At 35.2% G+C, this 21,803-nt stretch overlaps 1 protein-coding gene across 3 annotated transcripts in view; it reads left to right on the top strand.

Moving 5' to 3' along the window:
• The window catches only part of LOC132151804 (neuronal growth regulator 1-like), a 135,612-nt gene that overhangs the window by 13,407 nt on the left and 100,402 nt on the right, over nucleotides 1–21,803 (top strand). For all 3 annotated transcript variants that reach the window (XM_059560179.1, XM_059560178.1, XM_059560180.1), the window contains exon 2: nucleotides 9,159–9,397. In XM_059560179.1, the coding sequence (XP_059416162.1) occupies nucleotides 9,159–9,397 (239 nt within the window). The remainder of the gene's footprint in view (nucleotides 1–9,158; nucleotides 9,398–21,803) is intronic.

Here is a 21,803-nt window from a genome sequence, read left to right as displayed (position 1 = left end):
ATATTTTTAACTTGCAAGTTGTAATAGGTCCCCTGAATTTTCTTTTTAGAGTGTTGATCTTCTGAGATAAAAACATAATTAGCACATGATTCAAACTAATCAAACAAGCTAAAAAGTAGATGATGTGATGCCCCATTTATGGCCGCGATGTGATTTTTGTCCTTCGGGACTCATTATGTGCAAAAACATCTATTTCATCATTTCAAGCAAAGTTCTACCTAACTAGACTTTAAATGAACTGTCACCCGCAAGCTTTATCAAAACAAGAAAATGAAAAACGAATGAGAAATAAACTTGTCTCGAAAGTTGCATGCCTGACAGGTTTATTCAACAGCCTCTGCAAAATGAGTGACACCTTACCAGCTTGACAGTTCTGGATGTTCATAAATTGAACCAATTCTGGGAAGTTATCAGTGGCTAATTTAGTGGACCACAGTCTTAGAGAAAGAATTTGCAAGGTTGTCCAATTAGCGGTGAAGAGTGTTGGGTTGTGAGTGCATGTCAGCAGGGAAGAGAGGGCCAGTGGAGGCGTGTCATCAATCATCTCAACAGCCTTGCCTCTGCATTCTTGGCAGACTGGAGGCCCTGCTCAGACTGGGAATGCCACACCATCATCACAGACTGTCAGATGCTAAGATGCCCGTCATTTCTTCTGAACATTTTTTCATATTTTGCATATCTCGCTTTGTGCTTAATAGGTCGCATAATGTCAGATTTTCCATTTGTCAGCATTAGAGAGGACTAGCATTATGACACAATATTAGCTGATAGGAAGTGAGCTTATGTATGAAATGAAAGTAGTTGCCTCTTGAGAGAAGGCAGCGCTTGGTTTCCTTCGAGAACATGAGAGTTTTAATTGCAGCTGTCAAAAAAATCCAACTAACATGAACAATGGCGTTTAATTTGTACCAATTCACTACTTTTTACTTTTAGACCACCCAACTTTTCTTTGTTGCCAATTCTCTGATGCTGTTTGGTATTCTAAAAACAAAAGTTTTAAAAGGCCATTAATGAAATTGTGGTAAAAGCAGAGGACTCAATCTGCAATTATTAAAGTGCTGTGCTGAGCTGAGAATATGTTTTAGCCAGAAGAACAAACTCACAATGCTTGACATTGTTCACGCATTGCGGATAGTGCAAAAGGCTTGTATTATTGTTCCAGTTGGATAGCGCTTGCGTGCTACATAAATTTATCAGATAATGGGATAGTTCACCCAAAAAAGAAAAAAAAGTCTGTCATCATTTACTCACCCTTACGTCGTTCCAAACCATAAGACTTTTTTTCTTCTTCTGTGGAACACCTCTTTTTGTCCGTACAATGGAAGTCAATGTGGTCCAAAACAACACTGATTTTATCCCATGGACTTGTATTGTGTGTCATCTTATTTGTGTGTTATGCAGAAGAATAAGAGTGTCCTACAAGTTTGGCTCATCATGAAGGTGAGTAAATAATGACCGATTTTTATTTTTGAGTGTACTGTCCCTTGTTGTGTAAACGCCTACCAAAGTGTTTGAACTAGTGTTAGATAGCAGAGGCTATCTAGTGCATGTCCATAGGGTGTGTTGCCATGGTTACCATGGCCGGGTGTCTTTTTCGGTATCGGGAACACAAGAGCTAAACCAGTGAGAGTCTGTAATATACATAATGTTGTTCACTGTTTTTTAAAGACATCTTAGCATGGATGCATTTTAACAAATCTTCCATTGATTCAGCCTCCCTGCTCTGCAGCATTTCAATTTTCCCCTATTGCAGCATCACAGCACCTATCATAGTCCCTTTAAAGAAAATGGTCCCCCCTGTTGACTCTCATCTAGTATTGAAATGCTCTGCAATTGTTTCTCTATTTGACTGTCAGCATGGTGGAATATTTTCCACTCCTCTCTGGCACTATGCTGTTACAGCGTAAGCTGGGTTGCTGTTGAAATGCTTTTGTATTTGAACGCATTAATGTTTTAATCACACTGATTACATTTTAGTGTTGCTAATCCCTTTGCTCTGTAGCTGAATCTGATTAAAGCGTTCTCACATGCACTTGTTACTCGATGAATGTAAGTGTGCTTTCAAATCTCAGTTATGAATCAAAGATCTTTGTGGGACGGACATAAGCTGGGCGTAATCTCTGCCAAATGGTCTCAGAGAAAGGTTACCCAAGGAGGTTCAGTCCCTGCCAAAAATGCAGGGAATGTGAGGGAAGAACGCTCATTAAACTACCTTATTCTTCTATGCTCCATTCCAGTCAAATTAAGGGGTCTTAAAACACACGCCTTCATGTCATACGTCTTCTTCCTGCTATAAATGGCAACCTACTGTAGTACATATCTTCTGTTTGTAGTTTGTTATGTCATGATTTATCAGCGAGGCTGGTTTTTCTGACAGTTAGCACCTTCAATACTGGCATGGAAACCACAAAGAACGAGTTTCCTTCACTCCTTGCGTCTTCTTTTGAGGTGCTGAGATTATATCTCCCAGCGAAAGAAAACATCGGGTGAATGATCGAGTTTTTCTGTAGCCTAGTTCTTCTACTACATTAGGTGGCAAAGGGTATGATGGCTTGCAAGAAATATGTCACTTAAGGAAGGCAGTGAGCAGAATTAGGTCATGCAAAATATGGCAGGGTCCCAGCGGACCCTCACACATATAATTTATCCAGTATTTGTTGTGGGAATTAGAATTGAGGTTGTGAGACACTTGCCCATCTCTGCTGATTTATTCACATACTGTTCGTCTCAACAGGGTTTGACTTTTAGTACAAGAGCTGAAAACTCCTTGTTTACATATGCTGTTTGTCATGTTCGATTCAATCCAGTGATATTTGTATGGCGCTTGTCATAATTCAAACCATTCCAAAGCAGCTTTACAAAGAATTCAATTCAAATCATCCTGGACGGAACCATTTGTTTATAATTATTGTAATGATAGCTTTTATAATAGCTTTTTGGGGTATAATTATAAAGCCTAATAGAGTGGCATCAAAGTATTTAGCTGCATATATGGAACAATATATGGAATTCAATATAAGCCAAGAAGAGACTGGTTTTCCTTTGCTAAAGTTAGGAAACAGCTTCCTTTGCTTCTGTCAACAAACGTTGATTTTCGCAAAACTCACCAGCGCATGAGCAATGCTGACCTTATTATAAAACATGAAAAATATACACAGGAACTTTTTATTTTTTATGGTTATGCTAACTATCATTGAATTTCAGTTTAAAAGTGCATTCAAATCATTGCAATATTCAAAATTGGTTGGATGGGTTGATACTACTATGCTGTATGTCCCCATATATGCTTGTGTAATTTAGATATACTTAAATATTAAAAGTTTATTAAAAATAATCTCTTATTTATCTGAATTTAATTTATTTAATAGCTTTTATGAATCTTTTTCTATGAAGTTGTTGTTCCTGTCCTTTTTTTCATCCTGTTATTTGTCTTTAATTTTCTGTTAATTAAGGTATAGTTAATACAGTTTAAGTGGCTAAGCTATTTATGAAAGTCTGGTATACAATTTTATAGATATACTCACTAAAATTGTTACACAAGTCACCCAGCCCTAATGATTAGAGAGAATAGATTCTCACCATGAAATGAACAGTAGTTGGTATGATACATTTGTCTGGCAACAATCATGAACTACTGAGAAATAGTGACATATAATTGATGATTGATGATAAATGATTTTACCAAATTTTAGATTTAATGAAAATATGTCTCACTGTGATGCACTGCTCCCTAAATTACATATAAAATAAACAAAACACAGAATACATGATTAGAATCAAGTAAAATTGTAAGTCTAGGTATAATCAGAAGAGTCTCGTTGACAGGAAAGTTATTATCCTACAAAAGCTTCTTAGGTGAGCAGAATCCAAACATGATATAAATCCAAATGGAAACTTTAAATTTGTCCTTTGAGAGGTAACACTGTAATAACCATAACTATTAGCTGTCTGATGCTTTGGACTGGAGCACAGATGGCTAGGGGAGGCTGAGATCCCTAGTGGATTATTTGATGTATTTTTGCCGGTTTTGAATGGGTAATTTTGACACAGGAGATACAGTGTTCATTTGAAATAGCAGATGTTGAGATAATATTGTGCATGCATGTGAGAGTGTGTATGTGTGTACGAGATATAGAGGTAAATGGTAGTTAGTTGCAACATTTTCGTTCATTTATTAAAACAGTTTAAAAAAAAACTCTGTCATTTAGAAATCACGACCTATGTGCACCAAGGCAGCATTTTAATGGCTTCCCCACATTCAGTCATCTTTATTAGTTTTGGCCATTGTTTGGCATTTGTCAGCCAAAAGCTTCAGTTTCCATGTCCATCATGTCTCATTGCTAAAAGCACTTATGGGAATGTCGCCAGTTGATTTTCAACACAGTAGAGACAATATTATAGCTTGGCTTTGACATTTACTCTGGTGTTGAGAACTTGTGGCACATTGTGAGACAAGATTTGTTGGCTGGGATCGACTTAATCTTATTTTAATCCTCAGGTCTTCACAAAAGAGTACCTCTCTTGCTTTAGCTCTTTGGCACACATAAAATCAACAGTGGGGTCAACATTACGCAGGCACATATGTCTTATGAAAGAAAAAAAATAGAGAAAATATTGTGTGGAAAAAGGCTCTTTGGGGATTGAGGAGGATGCTGCAATCCCAGTGACATTCTGTTCTCGGATCTCTCTGATGTTCGGTTTAAACATCTTCTGTTATAGGATTTGCTCTAGTAATGCAATTTTCATGTATGTAGTATGTAGGTATTCTGCTGATGTTGAAGTCAACATGAAATCTAAATTGACCCTATTTACTGGTTCCTGTTCTTATTCTGAGCAATTCATCTTTGCATGCTATTGTCTCTCAAATCTTTAATCAAAATGCTAAAATACTGTATGCTGCTAGCTGCAGCCACTGTATGAAACTAGCATAGCGAACACAGAGAAGGCTGGAAGGTGCATTTTCAGCTGTTTCCTTCCCAAAACCCTGTTCACTATTCCTATTCCCAAACTACCCTGGTTGTGTGCCTGCTGGCTTGACTCGTTCTGCTTTGAAGAAGGAAGAATATCTGTGAGGTTGTGGTTCAGTTTGAGGCATTTCAAATGCCTCCACAATTTGATCATAAAATGGGGTTTGCAGGCATTTTTCAAGTATTAAAAAGGTTTTAGTAAAAAATATGTAGATAAATATTGCTGTTTACTTTTTAATTCCTAGTGCATGCTACATGTAATATTACAATTTAAAATAGCTGTTCTATTTTAATACATTAAAATGTAATTTATTCCTGTGATGGGCTGGCAAACTGAATTATCAGCAGATTTGGTCCTCAAGGAACTCTTCTTACTATCAATGTTTTTGTGGAAAGGGTCATACAGTCCAGTGACCATTTTAAGGATTTAGTACATATTCAGTGTGTTTAACGTTCCTTGCCACGGTTCTTTAGATGCCTCAAATCCAAAAACGTACACTTCAAGCCAAAACAAGAAAAAAGCCTCCTGCTTTTTAGAAATCATGTTTTGAATCAGAAAATACCAGATGAAGACCTAATCAGTGTTGCACAATGTGGAAAGCCTCAATGGATTCTAAAAGAGATCATGAGATGAAAAATCTCACCATGAGTGTGAAGAGGTTTGCCCTTATGAGCTTCACAGAGCAGTGCTTTGAAGGGATGAATAATGATGATTAGGGGAAATTTTGGAGGAAGAGAAAGAACAAACATGACTTGATTATGGTCTCTTCTCTCTGCTGTTTTCAGGCTTTGAGAGTAGATGCTTATTTCAATTCTGAAATCCTGAAAATTCATATTTGGATGTGAAATACATAGGGCTGCAGTGTTTGTTTGTTTTTGGGTAGGGGAGAGTAGGCAATATATGTCAGGAAGTAAGATGGCATTTCTGCCATATAGCTGGCTGTGATTTGAGAGATAATCATGAGAAAATAGATATTTTAAGAAAAGCGATGCACATTTTCTAATGGTAAGATGTCAAATCAAATATATGTCTAATATATATATATATATCATACATATTGCAAATGTAAAACTAGGCTAAATCCTGTCCCCACTGACTTCCATCATATGGGGGAAAAACAACAACTATAGAAATTAGAGGGACCAACAAACTGTTTGGTTGGCCACTAATGAATGATGGCGAAAACACACACAGTCTTACAAGTCCCACAGTCCTAAGTCAAGGGGTTCAAAGAATAGCACATGCTAGTAGGCACATGCACCTTTGCACCTGTTCCTTACAGGCAGTACAAAGGAAATATAGCACATGTGGAGGTTTTTCTTTCACAGTAGCCTACACCTCAGTAGGAAGCACTTAAGCCTTTGTGAGAGTTATTGTGAGGTATGTCCAAATAGATCTCTATGGTGTATGACACCAGCCATCCTGCTGTATCAGGGGTTAGAAATGGTGATGAAACCTTCAGTGTCAGTGATGTAGAGCAGTCTGCCAGTTTAGCTTAGAAATAGCTTAGAAAGTTTGTATTAAATAGTTTATTAGTGGTCTTTTGAGTTTTTGCCTTTATAAATGTTAATATAATTTAACTGTGTAGTGCTAGTAGCATTTTGTGAAATATTTGTTCCGTAATCAACAATTTATTTCTTTGCACAAACTTCAGATTTTTTTATAACATACTAAAAAGTATATCCTAAAGTCTTTCCAAACCTATGTGACTGTTAAACAGTTTTGGTTAAATTGACTTCTATTGTATTCACAATTTCACAAAAATACATTTCTCCAAATGTCTTATTTTATGTTCCACAGAAAAAAGGGTCTGCCTTTAGTTTTGGGATCAATTCTCACTATTAACTATGACTTTTTCCTCAACTCCTACTTTGCTCATTTTCAATGATGAACTGCCTTTAACTGTCATTTTGCATTATTTACACACTGTTTTCCTAATGAATGTTGTTCAGTTGCTTTGACACAATGTATTTTGTTTAAAGCGCTATATAAATAAAGGTGACCTGACTTGCTCAAGAAAATTATATTGAAAAAGCATTAAACAAAAGCATTAAACATTTCAAAGTAATAATTTTGGCTTTTGTAGGACAAAGTTGAGCATTAACATTTGCAAAATCTTAAGAATGTACTTCCATGTTCTGCAGTTGTGGTTTGGTTGAATACATAATTTGAAGTCATGGTTATATATGTGTGTTTATTTAGCACAAGTATTTATTTAGATAATTATTTATTTAAGTGTAAAAACAGTTGCAACATCTCATATCTCTTGTGACATTAATGTTAATGTGAAGAGTATATCATCTCTATTGCCGTTAATTAGTTATGCTTATGAATGTAGGCCTACGTAAGTTACACTCTGTTATCTGTCATTTAAATTCAGGGATGTGGCATGCATAAATTGAACTGCACAAATTATGACATATCACTAATATTTCAGATAGTTTGGCATACTATTCAGATTGAAGATTTTACTAACAGTACTAATAATTCATGTTTTGATATGGATTTACAAAGTTGTATGCAAAATGCAATTTGAGATGATGAAATGTTTTTAATTTAAAAGGTTGTATTCTAGAAGCATCAATACATTTTTAATAAGATCTACTCTAAATCACATTCTCAAGTGGGCCGTTCGCATGCATAATGGTAAATCAACTGCATCATTTTAAATCTTGTCTTATCATGTTGTGTACAGTTTTTAAAAAGCCCTAGAGAAACTAAGTTAAATCCTGTTTCATAACATTATTATTATTTTTTTTTGGCTGGGGGTGGGTGGGGGGTGTAGCATGAGAACATGTCAAGCACATTTCCAAAAGATCCAGTCAACATTGAGAATGTGAGTTGCAATGTGACGCGTATGTTGACTCCCATTTCACCTCTAACCTCAAGAGTATCCTGTGTGAATAACTCTCAGCATGGACACCGCACTCCAGTGCTGACACCTGGTACCAGATTAAAGTTCCAAGCCATCTTTTTTGTTAGTTTGCTTGGTTTGCTGAAGTCTTGTTTTGAGGTCAGAACTGTCATTTTGAAGACGTCTCATTTAAATTAATACAGAAGACAGAAATCCAGGAAAGAGGCAAATCAAATCAAAAACATGGTTTTTGAGGAAGAGGGCTTGCCATGCAACCTGTCCATGTTGGTGTCTGCATAATTTGGCTTCAACAAAGTGACGGAGGGATTTGCACAAAAATTCTTTGGAGTTTAATTGGGCCGCATGGCTTTTTATGCCAACAACAAAGGAAATGGAAAGTGTTTTTTGCTTTTATTTTTTTAAATGTTGATAAGCCTATTTAATTTGCTGTCCTAAATGCTTGATTATACAGTTATTTGCTTTTTATGATTTGCATTTAACATGTTTTTTTTTCTGTGCTGTTTTAGAACAACCTATGGCCCATTTTTGGGTCGCGACCCACCAGCTGGGAACCACTGCTTTAAATGTTAAATAGTCATTTTGTTGTTTTTGTTGTTTCTTGGTATATTTTGTGCACACCAGGGACTAATGTAGTTTGTATGATTTACAAGTGGTGTTTATAAAACATTTTATGTTTATAAAACATCAAACATTTATGACTTTTCCAAATATCAAAAAAAAAAAAGTAGATCCGAACCATTTATTGTTTTTTTTTTTATTTGTTTCTTTTTTTATTTCCACTAGTCAGTTTGGAATGTTATACATGGAAAGACAATATCTTGACAATATTTTTTTTGCAAACTGCAAAATTTTTTAATAGTTATCAGCTAATAAATCACATTCTTGGTGAGTTATACAGTGTCATCTACAAGTCGATGTATCAGAATGGTAATGCAATTTATGTATTTTATTTGTATTTTATGTTTATCGTTCTCTACAACATCAGCTAAAAATGTGTTGCTAATGTAACACAAAGCATGTTTCCATATGCCATTTCAAACAGCCAATGATATGAAAAGCCCCAACCTGCGAATTGATCAGATTGGTTGCATATTTGTGATGGCAGGAAACAGTGGCTGTTTCAAACAGCATTTTTGGGATTGTCTTCGGTACACTGCAGTTTTATGCCAAGAATACTCAACAGTGTTGACTGATGAATTTGCGCATGGTTTGCCTCAAAGCATACTAAAAACTCTAGATGGATATGTAAACAACATTAAAAACTTGATTTTCACCACAGGGAGTCCTTCATTTTCTGCTTCCTTTTTGTTTTCAGATGCTACCTGTTGGATGGAATCTCAAAAGGAGCATGGTTGAATCGTTCCAGTATCATTTACGCAGGGAATGACAAGTGGTCAGGGGATCCTCGCGTGTCCATCGTATCAAATGTGGGGGATAAACATGAATACAGCTTACAGATACAGAAAGTGGATATAACGGACGAGGGCTTGTATACCTGTTCGATACAAAGTGAACGTAATCTACGCCCAAAGCTCATCCAGTTAATTGTAAAAGGTGAGTGTATCATCAACAACTGCTTATTTCATCATGGTTTGCTATGTTTTTTATTGATAAAAAAAAACTAATTTAGTATTATATTAACACCTGGTTTGGTTTTTAGTTGTGAGGAGGGTCTCTGAAGCTCTGAAGTATTCATTGCATCAACAGCATTTGTCCTCTTTACTGATCATATTTCTTAATGCTGATATTATAAATTTGTGTTTACATCCATGTTCATGATACTATATTTTGACATCAAAGGCCCAGCCGCTCTCAAAAAAAAAAAATTAATAAATTCAGTCTCTTGGCCACCGCATGCATTTTTACACTATTTCTTAAAGCTTCAAGCACGTTTTAAATGTGTATATGTTTGCAGTCATACTGAAAATATGGATTGAATGTGTTACTAATGACTTTGAAATCATCAAAACGTTGGAAAAAACTTTTTAATGTTTCATTATTTAAATAGGGATTCTAGCTCCACATGTGTGTGTGTCCCTTTTAAGGAATTAGAGTAAAGTCTGTGAATTAGCCTATAGGCTATAGATAGCAGTTGGAGTGCAGGATTGAGTATTATGTGATTAAATACTGCAATTTTCAAGTGGATCTAAATTAAAAATTTTATGGGTTTGATTGTTATTTTCATATATATTGATACAATTTCCTCACAAATAAGTCAAAAGTATCTAAATTGCAAAAATTTGAGTGTCTTTAGAGGAGTGACTCAATTTGTGGTTCAGATTTGTAGAGGAAATAATTACATTTTTTTCTCCATCGTGCTCAGCAGCATAATTACTGATAATGTCCATGTGGAATAGCATTTTACATCATAGTTGTTCATGCGCATGGCCACTCTGCAAAACTAATTTTTGATGGTGTTAAATGGGCATCAGTTAATATAGTATATTATAATTTTTTTAAGTGAGGAAAAAATTAATTCAACTGTTAGCTTTGCATATTTCTATTGGTCATCTATACTAATCGATATATTTATCTACCTGACTGAATAGTTATTAAGAAAAGAATTCCACCAATGTTGTTCTTTGAACAAACCTCCGATTGCCAGCTAGAAAAATTGGCATAAATAAACCTTTACATGTCTGCATGATAATCCCCTCCTCACAGTGAATATGCATAACTGTAAGGTCTGCTCTCAGAACTTGTGTACATAAGCTTTATGTGTATGAAGAAAATAATCAGCTTTCACTATAAACAGGCAATTAACATAAATGACAGCAGAGGCCAGCTATGCCATCTTGCTTTTTTTTTGAGTTGGAGTTGGAGTTGTTCGATTCAGCTAGGGCAATAAATATAATGTATGTATGTATGTGTTCACCTATATTTGTGCATGTACTGTATACTGTAGTTTCCTAGCTGATTATCAGAACTCCAAATAGATTTTCATATTTTTTTTTATTTAAAATGTTTTTTCAAACTATTTTAAAATTATTATGTTTTATTTATATATTACAATGTTTATATACTGTACATATGGAATATTATTTTACATATTACTAATTATGTATTTACTTTTTTATTATTATTATTACTTCAGAACTATTTTACTAGCTTTTTTAGTTTAGCCAGCTAATACCTTGATATCAGCTCTGCACAATCTGGGCATTCTCTCAAGCAGCTTCATGAGGTGCCACCTGGGATGCTTTTTAAATTATATTCAAGGAGTTCCTATGTATTTTGGTTCCCTTGTTGGCTGTTATTCCTTTACTATCTGTTCCAACTCTTTTAAAATGATTAGCTCATTTCAATTGGATGCAATTTTAGTTTTATAGAGAAATTCATATTCAGGCACAATATGTGTTTGCTGCAACACATACATAAAACTGATGATTTTAATGAATATTTCATTACTCATTTGAGCTGTTATGCAGATATTTGTTTGGTCGCTGGGTTCATCTCACATCCTAGTCATTCCGAGATATTTTAGTAATGGATATTTATCTAAATTCTCTGGTAGGCTTATATTTTGTATATATACAGTCGACACCTCAGTAGGAGGTGCTGACTCTCAGCAGTGGCATATTTGCTATTTTCTATCTGCATAAATCCACTGCCTATAATTAACTAGAGAAAGATCACCGCAAGCACCCTAACCCTCCTTGAGATAAAGCAAACTAATACAGGTCAGTCATATCTGAAGATGTGTAGTTTCAGAGGCCGTAACCTGTAGCCCATCGCTGAGTCGCGTCTGTGTAATTATAATCAACAAAATGAATGTCCTCCTTTTTCACACTCTTAGCCAAAGGCTGTTTCATGATCATGATGGATCTTTTGTCCTTAATAGAATCCATTACTTGCCTGTATCTCTACATGATCTGGGATAATTAATAAGCACTGGTAAGAAAATATACACGCACGGTTGGAGTAATGACAACAACTTAAGATAGAGAACAAAAGCGACAGGAAACACATGATGAACAGCAGTCTTGTAATAGGAATCGGTGAGTGGTAAACTTAATCTCCTGCAGAATTGTAACAGAAATGAAATTGCTAGATTGACTCTTACAGTGGTACAAATCCTGGAACACCAAATCATATGTAATACAATTAAAACGTCTTATTTGTCCTTTATAAAATTTGAACAGACTGTACTTGCGGTCTCTTCAAGCTCTCTTGATGTATCCTGAACATTTGTGTGGACGAAACCGTTTGGCTAGGACATTCTTTTTAGCCGACGGGTCAATACTGGGCATCATCAGAGAATGAGTGTGCTTGTTTGTTTTGTAGGGATCGAATGAGGATGGCCCACACACATTTTTTCCATCGCTAAAATCTTAGCCTCGTTTACCAGACAGTACCATTTGTCATAGTCCTCAGTGAGTCACTATCAAATAGAGCTGTTTGAGACCACCACATTATTCTTTTATAGATGTGCTCAGTTAGTGAATGACAGATCAAATGTATTGCTATTCTGCTATAGCTAAATATTAAGAGTAATGGCCTGTTTGTCATCAGCAACCACCATTTTGTTTATTGTGGAAGATGAACCAAAGAAATGAGACACTATATTCCATATTCCAATATTGCAGTAACAATGAAACTGAAAAAAAAAAAAAACTTTTCTGTTGTGTCGTCTTTTGAAGTGATTAATTTCTGTGGAAGAAGTTCAATTATGAAACTGTGATTAACATGAGATATCACACATTTCAAGGGCTTCTTTACTGTTGAACTTCCAAGTCTTTTGAAGTCATACAATAGCTATTTGATGAACACACTGAAATTTGAACTTTTGAAGTCATTATAGACCCTTTTTCAGTTAGTAAACATTGTGATTTTTTATGGGTGGAGCTTAGTTGGAGGCAGAAAGATTCCCATGGCCGCTTTATTAACGCTAGCTAGTAATTATTTATTTGCTTTTTTTTTTAAACAATGACTAGAGAAAATTCGATTTTATCTGAATATGTAATGTCACTCACTTTCAGGGACCACGATTGAAAATGTTAACTTTGACAAAAGGAACCAGATTGGCTGACTCGTATACGCTCACTTAAAGGTGCACTGTGTCTTTTTTTTACGGCATCTAGCTGTGAAGTTGCGAATTGCAACCAACGGCTCAGTCCCCCACTCACTAGTGATGCGCGGGTCGTCTCATAACCCACAGACCCTGCAGGTAACCCGCGGGTCAGGTTGGGACAGGCAAAGAAATTGTCACTTTATTTGCGGTGAGGGTTGGTGCATGTCATTAAAAACAAAATTTTAAAAATCCATGTATGTTGCATGAAATTCCCATATTATTCCCATATTCCTATATTAAATATTTGGAATATATATTTTCATATTTTATTAGGTTCTTTGATAAGGTTACAATACAAAGGTCTACTTAGCAATGTAAATTGCGTGATGTCCCCGATGTGTGCGTCGGGTCGGGGTGGATAAAGAAATTTTACTTTGTTTGCGGGGCGGGCCAAATCATTTTAATAAAAGCGGGGCCCTCGGTTGGAAAAAAATCAGACCCGCACATCACTACCGCTCACCCCTCCATTTAGAGAAGCTACAGTGGCCAACACAGGTAAAGATGTCATCTGTAAAGACAGCAGAGAGCAATGAGATTTCTTTACAAAGGTAAATCAAGGAATTATATTTACTTAACTATTCAATAAATCAATGTTATTGAGAATGTTAATGTACAAACATGGTGGTAACTTTCTATATAAGGAGACCCGCGGTGTATGTAGATAGAAATAGCTCAATCTAAGGTATTAAAAACATAATGGTTCATTAAGAAACATCTTTATACACCTCTGAAAACATACGTAGTTATATATATTATATTGCATTTCTGCAGTGTTGGGAAGGTTACTTTGGAAATGTAATAGGTTACAGTTACAAGTTACCCTGTTTAAAATGTAATAGTAGTGTAACTTTTTCAATTACTTTATTAAAGTAATGTAACTAATTACTTTTGAGTACTTTTTGATTACTTTTCTAAATTTGTGAAAATTAAATAATAAATAAAATCATATACATCAACTCAAATACAGTTATCTAATAAGCATGTGTCATATTCTGTATAATAAACTCCTGAAACATTGGTGATTTTTTTAAACTGCTGTCTCTGTATATGATGATAGTTTTCTCAAAATAAGTAAAATGCATGAAGTGACACAGAGCAGTTCTAGAAATTATGTTTATGTGCTCGTGTACTCCTATATTGAGGCAGCAGAGGTTGAAAACACTGCGAGCTTCAGTAGGCCTATGTGTAGTAAATGAAACCATGTCTTTGCCATTAATTTACAGGAGGGGCGGACTGGGAAAAAAATTCAGACTGGAAAATTCAAACTTATACAAACAAATTCATGGACAAAACTATTTTTTGTGTGGACCTGACATAAAAAAGGTTTAAATCTTTAATTTGGGGACATGCTAAATAATTAAAAGTTCTCTCCTGAACTGCACCTTCACTTCCATTTTTCTCTTCAGTCTCTTTATTTCTCTTTATTATAATATCTTTATAGAAAAATCCTAATACTGTACACGAGTCATGTTTTCCCTTAAAGAATTAACCATGCTTTTATTAGCCTATATAAAAGTACAATAACCTTGTTTTGTTTTTTGTTTTGCAAATGGATTTGTATTTATTTTTAAATAAATACATTTGTAAAATAATTTTTGGTTACCACAGTTAAACAATAGTACTAACCATTTTCTCTGGATTTATAGTAAAATAACAAAACGTTAATTTTCGTAAGGGTTGTGTTGTTGTCTGTTGTAGCTACCGCAAAAAATCTGATAATTTTTCAGCTAAATTTCTACTGTAACATTACAGCAGATAATAATGATGTCCTTTATATAGTATTTTGAGTGATGACTGGTGAGCAACGTGCTGCTGCTTGATTAAATAAATAAAAAAATAAAGACAAAAAAGCATCTTTACAGATGAAACTGACCTGAAACCCTGAACAGGAGTTCTGCTTCTCTGCTCCAGCAGTCCACTCTATTCACTCTCTCTCTCTCTCATTGATTACTCTGAGTCTGATCCAAACCGTTTGGCGGAGGCGCGGAGAGCGCGCGAGTCACGACTTACAATTCATGATTTATTAGAGATTTAATTATCAAACGGCGGATTCGCAAATGATCGCTTTATTACATTCGGCAGGCAATTATACAATAATGATATTAAAATAGCGGGCCAAATTGGCTGCCAGGCCACCGGGAATTGTCCTGGTTCTCCCGGTGTCCAGTCCACGCCTGATTTCCAACACGCAGAATGTGCAGGAGTCATATATTGCATTTTTGGGGCATAATATTCACAGACACTAGTCCATGTCATGTTTTGATTCAAGTGTACTGACCTACTTTTGATTTAGTCATCCAAAATGTGGGATATTCCGTCCGCGTTAGGCATTCCGTATTTATGACTGGATTCTATGAACCAGACTGTATTTCCGCATCCCGGAAATTATCAGGGCGGTATGTCTCAAAATAGTCAGTGCAATTTGGGAAATAAATCAGTTAAATCTGTATGTGGATGTGTGTAAATATTAAAATGTAATCCCCTTTGTAATCGTTAAAAATTTCATAAGTAACTGTTTTTAATTACTCATTTTTTTTTAGTAACTGTAACTAATTACAGTTACATTAATTTTGGAATTAAATTACGTAACGCCGTTACATGTAACTAGTTACTCCCCAACACTGCATTTCTGTAAATAGATCATTGTAAATATGACACATTGCACCTTTAACGGATGAATGATCTGAGTGGCCTGACACACCTACCAGACAGAGAAATCGAGTGTGCATAGTAAATAGAAACTGAGGGCATATAAATCTTTAGGTAGTTATAACTATGTACTAACAGTGGCAACTGTAAGCATATGCACTTGAACACACAATCATCACATAACATTGGCCTTTACTGTTCCCTCTCATCAAAATCTTTAGAAATCTTTATACTTGTAACCAAACCATAATCCATAAAATACAATATTTTATTTAACCTTAACTGATATTAAAGGTGCAGTGCAAACACAAGTATTTTTGATGATAGTTTCTATCCAGTCCTCTTGTTTTATTACAGCTTTTGTTGTTTTTTTTTTGTTTTTTTTTAGCAATGGCAGCATAAAATTTCAAATTTGAGACTGCATTCCATCAATCTGATACTCAAAGATGACATTTTAAGCTCCTTATGTAGCCAACTCTGTACTGGTTTGTATTGGCCGCCTCCACGTATTCCTTTGTTTTGCCTCCAGCTAATGCTGTGATGTAATTGTGACGTTGGCACAAAAAGGTCTATTCTTTGTTTCACATAGTTGAACTGGTGTGTCATGTTCAGCTACACAAGTGACATTAGCCTGGCTTTATTGTGCTTAATAGTCGTGACCTAATGGTTAGAGAGTCGGACTTGTAACCTGAAGGTCGCGGTTTTGAGTCACGGTACCGGCAGGGATTGTATGCAGTGAGAGTGAATGAACAACACTCTCTTTGACTATCAATTCCACGACTGAGGTGAGACCCTTAAGCAAGGCACCGAACTCCCAACTGCGGCACCACAGCAAAAATGACTGCCCACTGCTCCGGGTGTGTGTTCTTGGCATTTGTATGTGTGTGCACTCACATGGGTTAAATGTAGAGCACAAATAATGAGTGTGGGACACCATACTTGGCCACACATCACTTTCACTTAAATAACTGTTGGAATGAAGATTTATTTTTATTTTTTTATTGTATTTTCCTGATCCACTTCTGTACTGTTTTCCTTCTTTTATTATTTAGTAAGGCTAGACATTAGTTTCTTTATACACATATATACGCACATATTTTCATATATTTAAAAATGTAATTTATTCTATAGCTGGCGAAGCTTAATTTTCAGCAGCCATTACTCCAGTCTTCATTGTCACATGATCTTCAGAAATCATTCCAATATGCTGATTTGTTGCTCAAGAAATATTTTTATTATTATCAATGTTGAAAAAGTGATGCTGCTAAATATTTTGTAACATTTCGTAACAGTGTAACAAATGTCTTTGTCACTTTTGATCACTTGAATCAATATGTAGTAATTGTATTTAATTAATAAATATTAACTAATTAGTATTAATACTGTTTATACTGTGTTAGGGTGATATATATAATATATATATACAAAATATTTAGCAGCATCACTTTTTTCAACATTGATAATAATAAAAATGTTTCTTGAGCAACAAATCAGCATATTGGAATGATTTCTGAAGATCATGTGACAATGAAGACTGGAGTAATTAATGGCTGCTGAAAATTAAGCTTCGCCAGCTATAGAATAAATTACATTTTTAAATATATGAAAATATGTGCGTATATATGTGTATAAAGTCTAGCCTAATATTGGCACTAATTCAAAGTGCTATGTTTTTAATTAACTCTTCAAATGGACATGTTGTACCAAGAGAGCTCGTGTACTGGGTCGTACACATTCTCACTGTCTCACGTTCTGTGGCATTACCAACTGAAGAAATCCCAGAGGGTAGAGCAGCCTGTCAGGATTTGTGTTTTGTTTCTATGACACCTAATTAGGGATCTAAGTTGGTTGGTTTTAGCAGCCTTCAGGTTGTATGGGCAATTGGAAACCACTATGAATGAATGTGGAATCTGGCAGTTTGCAAGTGTAGCATATTTCCACTTCCAGCCACATGAGTACATTTAAAATGCATGTGCATATGAGTACAGTATAGTTGCTGGATCAGAATATTCAGTATTCCCTTGTAATGGTGTGCATGGATGAATCATAAGGAGTATTCCCCGCATACACTCTGTTTTAAAACCTGTTAAGCTGTCTATTAAAGAAATACTTCACCCAAAACGTTTTTGAAAAATGTGCTCACCCTCAGGCCAACTGAGATGAATATGTTTCTTCATTGGAACAGATTTGGAGAAATGTAGCTTTACATTCTTGCTCATCAGTTGATCCTCTGCAGTAAATGGGGCCATCAGAATGAGAGTTCAAACAGCTGTAACGTCCATCAATTTACATCTTGTGAAATAAAAAGCTGTATGTTTGTAATGAACAAATCCATCATATAACGTTTTTAACTTTGTACTGTTGATGAAATACGAGTCCTCTATTAATAAATATGTCGGTGATTTTGATGTGAGAGGACAACAGTGGATGGACTTTATCACAAATATTACAATATTGCATTTCACTGCATTTCAGAAACATTCTTCGCCCACACTACACAAATGAAAATGCATGTCACATGACCATTCATGCAGGTACAACTATGTGCATGATTTTATTGTTTAGACGGTCAGCAAGGATACGCAGAGTTAATATGGGCAGCCACGCCATCGTTTCCGTTTTGGTCCGTTTACTCTGAAACAGATTCCCGGAGTTTTAAAACTAAGCGCGGTCTACTACATTTTAGAAAGTCTTCAATTTTGAGGGTCAAAAACGCTGGGGTAGTTTAAATGATAGGTGCAACCGTAGCAAAAGTTATGCATTTTAAAATGAAAATTCACTATTGTGAATGTAGGTTCATTCTGACCGCACCCATTAACTCCTGAGGATCCACTGGTGAGCAATGGATGTAATGATGAATTTCTCCATATCTGTTTAGATTGACGAAATAAACTCATCTACATCTTGGACGGCCTGAGGGTGAATATTTTTAAAGCAAATTTAAATTTTTGGGTACCTATTCCTTTAAGGAAGCAATTGAAAGCATTAGCATATTGAATATAATTACAAAAGTGACGTGACATACAGCCAAGTATGGTGCATTTAACCCATCCAAAGTGCACACGCACAGCAGTGAACACACACACACACCATGAACACACGTCCAGAGCAGTGGGCAGCCATTTATGCTGCGGAGCCCGGGGAGCAGTTGGGGGTTCGGTGCCTTGCTCAAGGGCACCTAAGTCGTGGTATTGCCGGTCCGAGACTCGAACCCACAACCCTTAGGTTGTTAAGAGTCAAACTCTTTCAGTTTTCTGTACTGCAAAAAATATATTTTAAATAATAGTTGCTTCCTTTGCGAAGAATGCATGTAACATGTTTTTTTTTATTTGCTTTTCATTTTTGGGGGGTTTAGAAAAAGATTAGAAGGCAGCATAATCATGCTTCCTACCTTTTCAAACAGCCGTAGAATTGGGTTTGCGCTTGTGATTTCTTCAAGTTCTGCCTATGTTGGCAACTCACTAGCTTTTGGAACAGAGCTGTATTGTGACTCAAAAGGGTTGTTCAGGACACACAAGAGTGTATTATTATGTTCGAAGTTGTTATTTACCCTTAGTGTCTCTTTTAGTTCAAGCTTTAATGATTTTTAAATCCTTCCTAACCACTTCTTAACTGAAATCATGGTATGTTTTGACTGAAGGCTTTCCACAAATTACTTAATTTTATTTTTTTGTTTTGTATCTGTTTTTCGATTTCTCCCCTGACTGTTTTACATTGTATTATTTGATTCCAAACCGCAGCAGATTTGCATCATCAATATGAGCACTAGAATGAGCACTACAGTACCTGTTCACAATTATAGCTAGATAATACAGTATCTCTAGAGAAGGCAAAATAAATGGAAACATTCACTTTTTTACTCTCTTTGATTTAAGTACCATAATAAAACACACACAGAACAGCACTTATGTGTCTGATTTGTAGAACAAATGGAAAATGTGAGTTGCTAAACGCAATTTCTGTGAAGAATAGTTGCAATTAGAAATACATGATTGTATATTAGACATTTATATGTCATCAAAATTGGTTCACTTCAACAAATTAGATCCAATTGCATTCAAACCAACTACATATTGGACTGTAGTCTAAATGAACCATCCCTCCTTCAGGCAGATTATAGTATGGTTCAATGTGCATGGCCAAGTTCACCAAAAATTACAATGAACTAAAAGCTCTAGTATGAAAACTCATAAAATCTGCTGATTTCAACAGTATCACTGTAAAAAAAAAGAAAAGAAAAATACCTGTAACCTTTACAGTAAAATACTCGCAGCTGTGTGGTTTCCAAAACTTTACCGTAAAAATACGTTATCAACATTTTAGGTTTTATAGACTTAACTTAAATTCACCATAAAAAAACTGTACTTCATTAACTGATATAATATACCAACCTATTGAAGTACTAATTTAGTTTGTTTCACTGAAATACACTGACAACCACCAAACACTAGTGGTGATGAGAAAGTCACATGATGAAAGCTCATCACAAACAGCTTTTCTACAAGCTGCGGAGGGAAATACTTGTAAATAGAAGGTGCACAGTGTCATTCACACAAAAAATAAACACCATCATGGTAACACACAATACTGAAACAACACAATTAACATTAATTTAACAACACTAGATGTAAGATAAAACCTTAATATACACAACTGATATGAAAAAGTGTCATGAAGGGAATTCCGGGAATGTCAATTTAAGGTTTTCACTGTAAATTATACAATTACTTTTTATTTTTCACTTCCAAAAAAAAAAGTTAATTTTAACAGTATTTTACTGTAAAATTACATTAAATGTATCACTGTTTGTAGTGTGGAAACTTACTGTTAACCAATTAACTGGTATTTACTGTAGCCTTTTACTGTTAAAAATCACAAACAATTTTTAAAGTTTTACTCTTTCATTTAAATATAAGTCTGCAGTTCTTATATTGGAAAAGACAAGAAAAATGTATTTACAATGGTCTCTGTGTTTATTTGGCATGGCTTGCAACACATATTTAAGGGGTCCTATTATGGTTTTTCACTTTTTCAACTTAAATCAGTCTGTAATGTTGCTTTCAGCATAAAAAAGATCTGCAAAGTTACAAATTTCAAAGTCCACGTCAGAAATCCCTTGTCAAAAACTACAACGAATGACTCGTTTGGACTACAATGCATATTTTCTGGAATATGTGATATCACAAATATTGACGAATGGGTCGAGACCTGGTTGAGCTGCACTAGAGAAGGCAACACGTGTTTTCACATGTCGGAGACAAGCTAGCTTTCCCAAGGCAGATGAACATAGAGTGGTTGCAATCCTCCGGATTTAAATCACACTCAGATTGATTTAATTTTGGCACAATATTTACACATGAAGCTTGCAGCAGTTAGGGCTGTGAAATTAATTTTTTTTAAAAATGGTTCGATTTCGGTTATGAAAATGCAATAATCGAGATGAAATGAATATTATGCCCCATTCCGCCCCCTTTTGCTGTGCTGCGCTGCGCTTTCGTTCCCCCATAAAAGCCCAGTTTCCCGTGCAAATCAGTAAAATTGTGTAGCGTGACATTTGCAAAATGGGATGTGCTTGATTTATCAAAGTATATTTATTCATGTTTTTAAAAGCATGAAAGAGAACCTGCACTGCTCCTCATGAAGATATATGTGCTCCGAGACAGAACAGAACACGGACATGTAAACTCATCTTTTAGCTCAAGGTGCGCGCCTAAATGGTCAAATATATGCAAAAATTTGTCAAAATGCTGTGCTAGGAGATTATTCATGTCTACCTTCGTCGGTCATGGAATAAATGAACGTAAAGAGTTCAGAATGAAAATACACACATAACAGTGATTTGGATCCGTGCAGCTCTTAAAGTGACACCGGGCTATTTTTTATTTTACATTTGATTGTTCATTTCTGTAGTAGGCTGTATCACGCTACATGAACCTTTTCATATAAACTTAAATACAAAACAAGAGCCAAACTAAAACTGAAATGAGACATTAATAATAAATAGTATAGTGAATAAATGAAGTAATTATACTGCTTGAGATTTGCATTTTAAAAAAAAATAGTTTCTATTGTATATTTGTCCTTTGCTTTTTTATTACTGAGAGTAAGACCTTTTGTTTGTTTGTTTGTTTGCAATTCCACTGGTCGCTACAATGTAGATGTCATAGCAACCTTATTTACAGGAAATGCATATTTGATATGTATCACTATCTTTAAATAAATCACTCATATAAAGTTGTG

This window comes from Carassius carassius, chromosome 10 (assembly GCF_963082965.1).
Source record: "Carassius carassius chromosome 10, fCarCar2.1, whole genome shotgun sequence".
Taxonomy (NCBI): Eukaryota; Metazoa; Chordata; class Actinopteri; order Cypriniformes; family Cyprinidae; genus Carassius; species Carassius carassius.
Note: the sequence above shows the minus strand (reverse complement) of the source record. Positions and strands in the feature narration are given on the sequence as shown.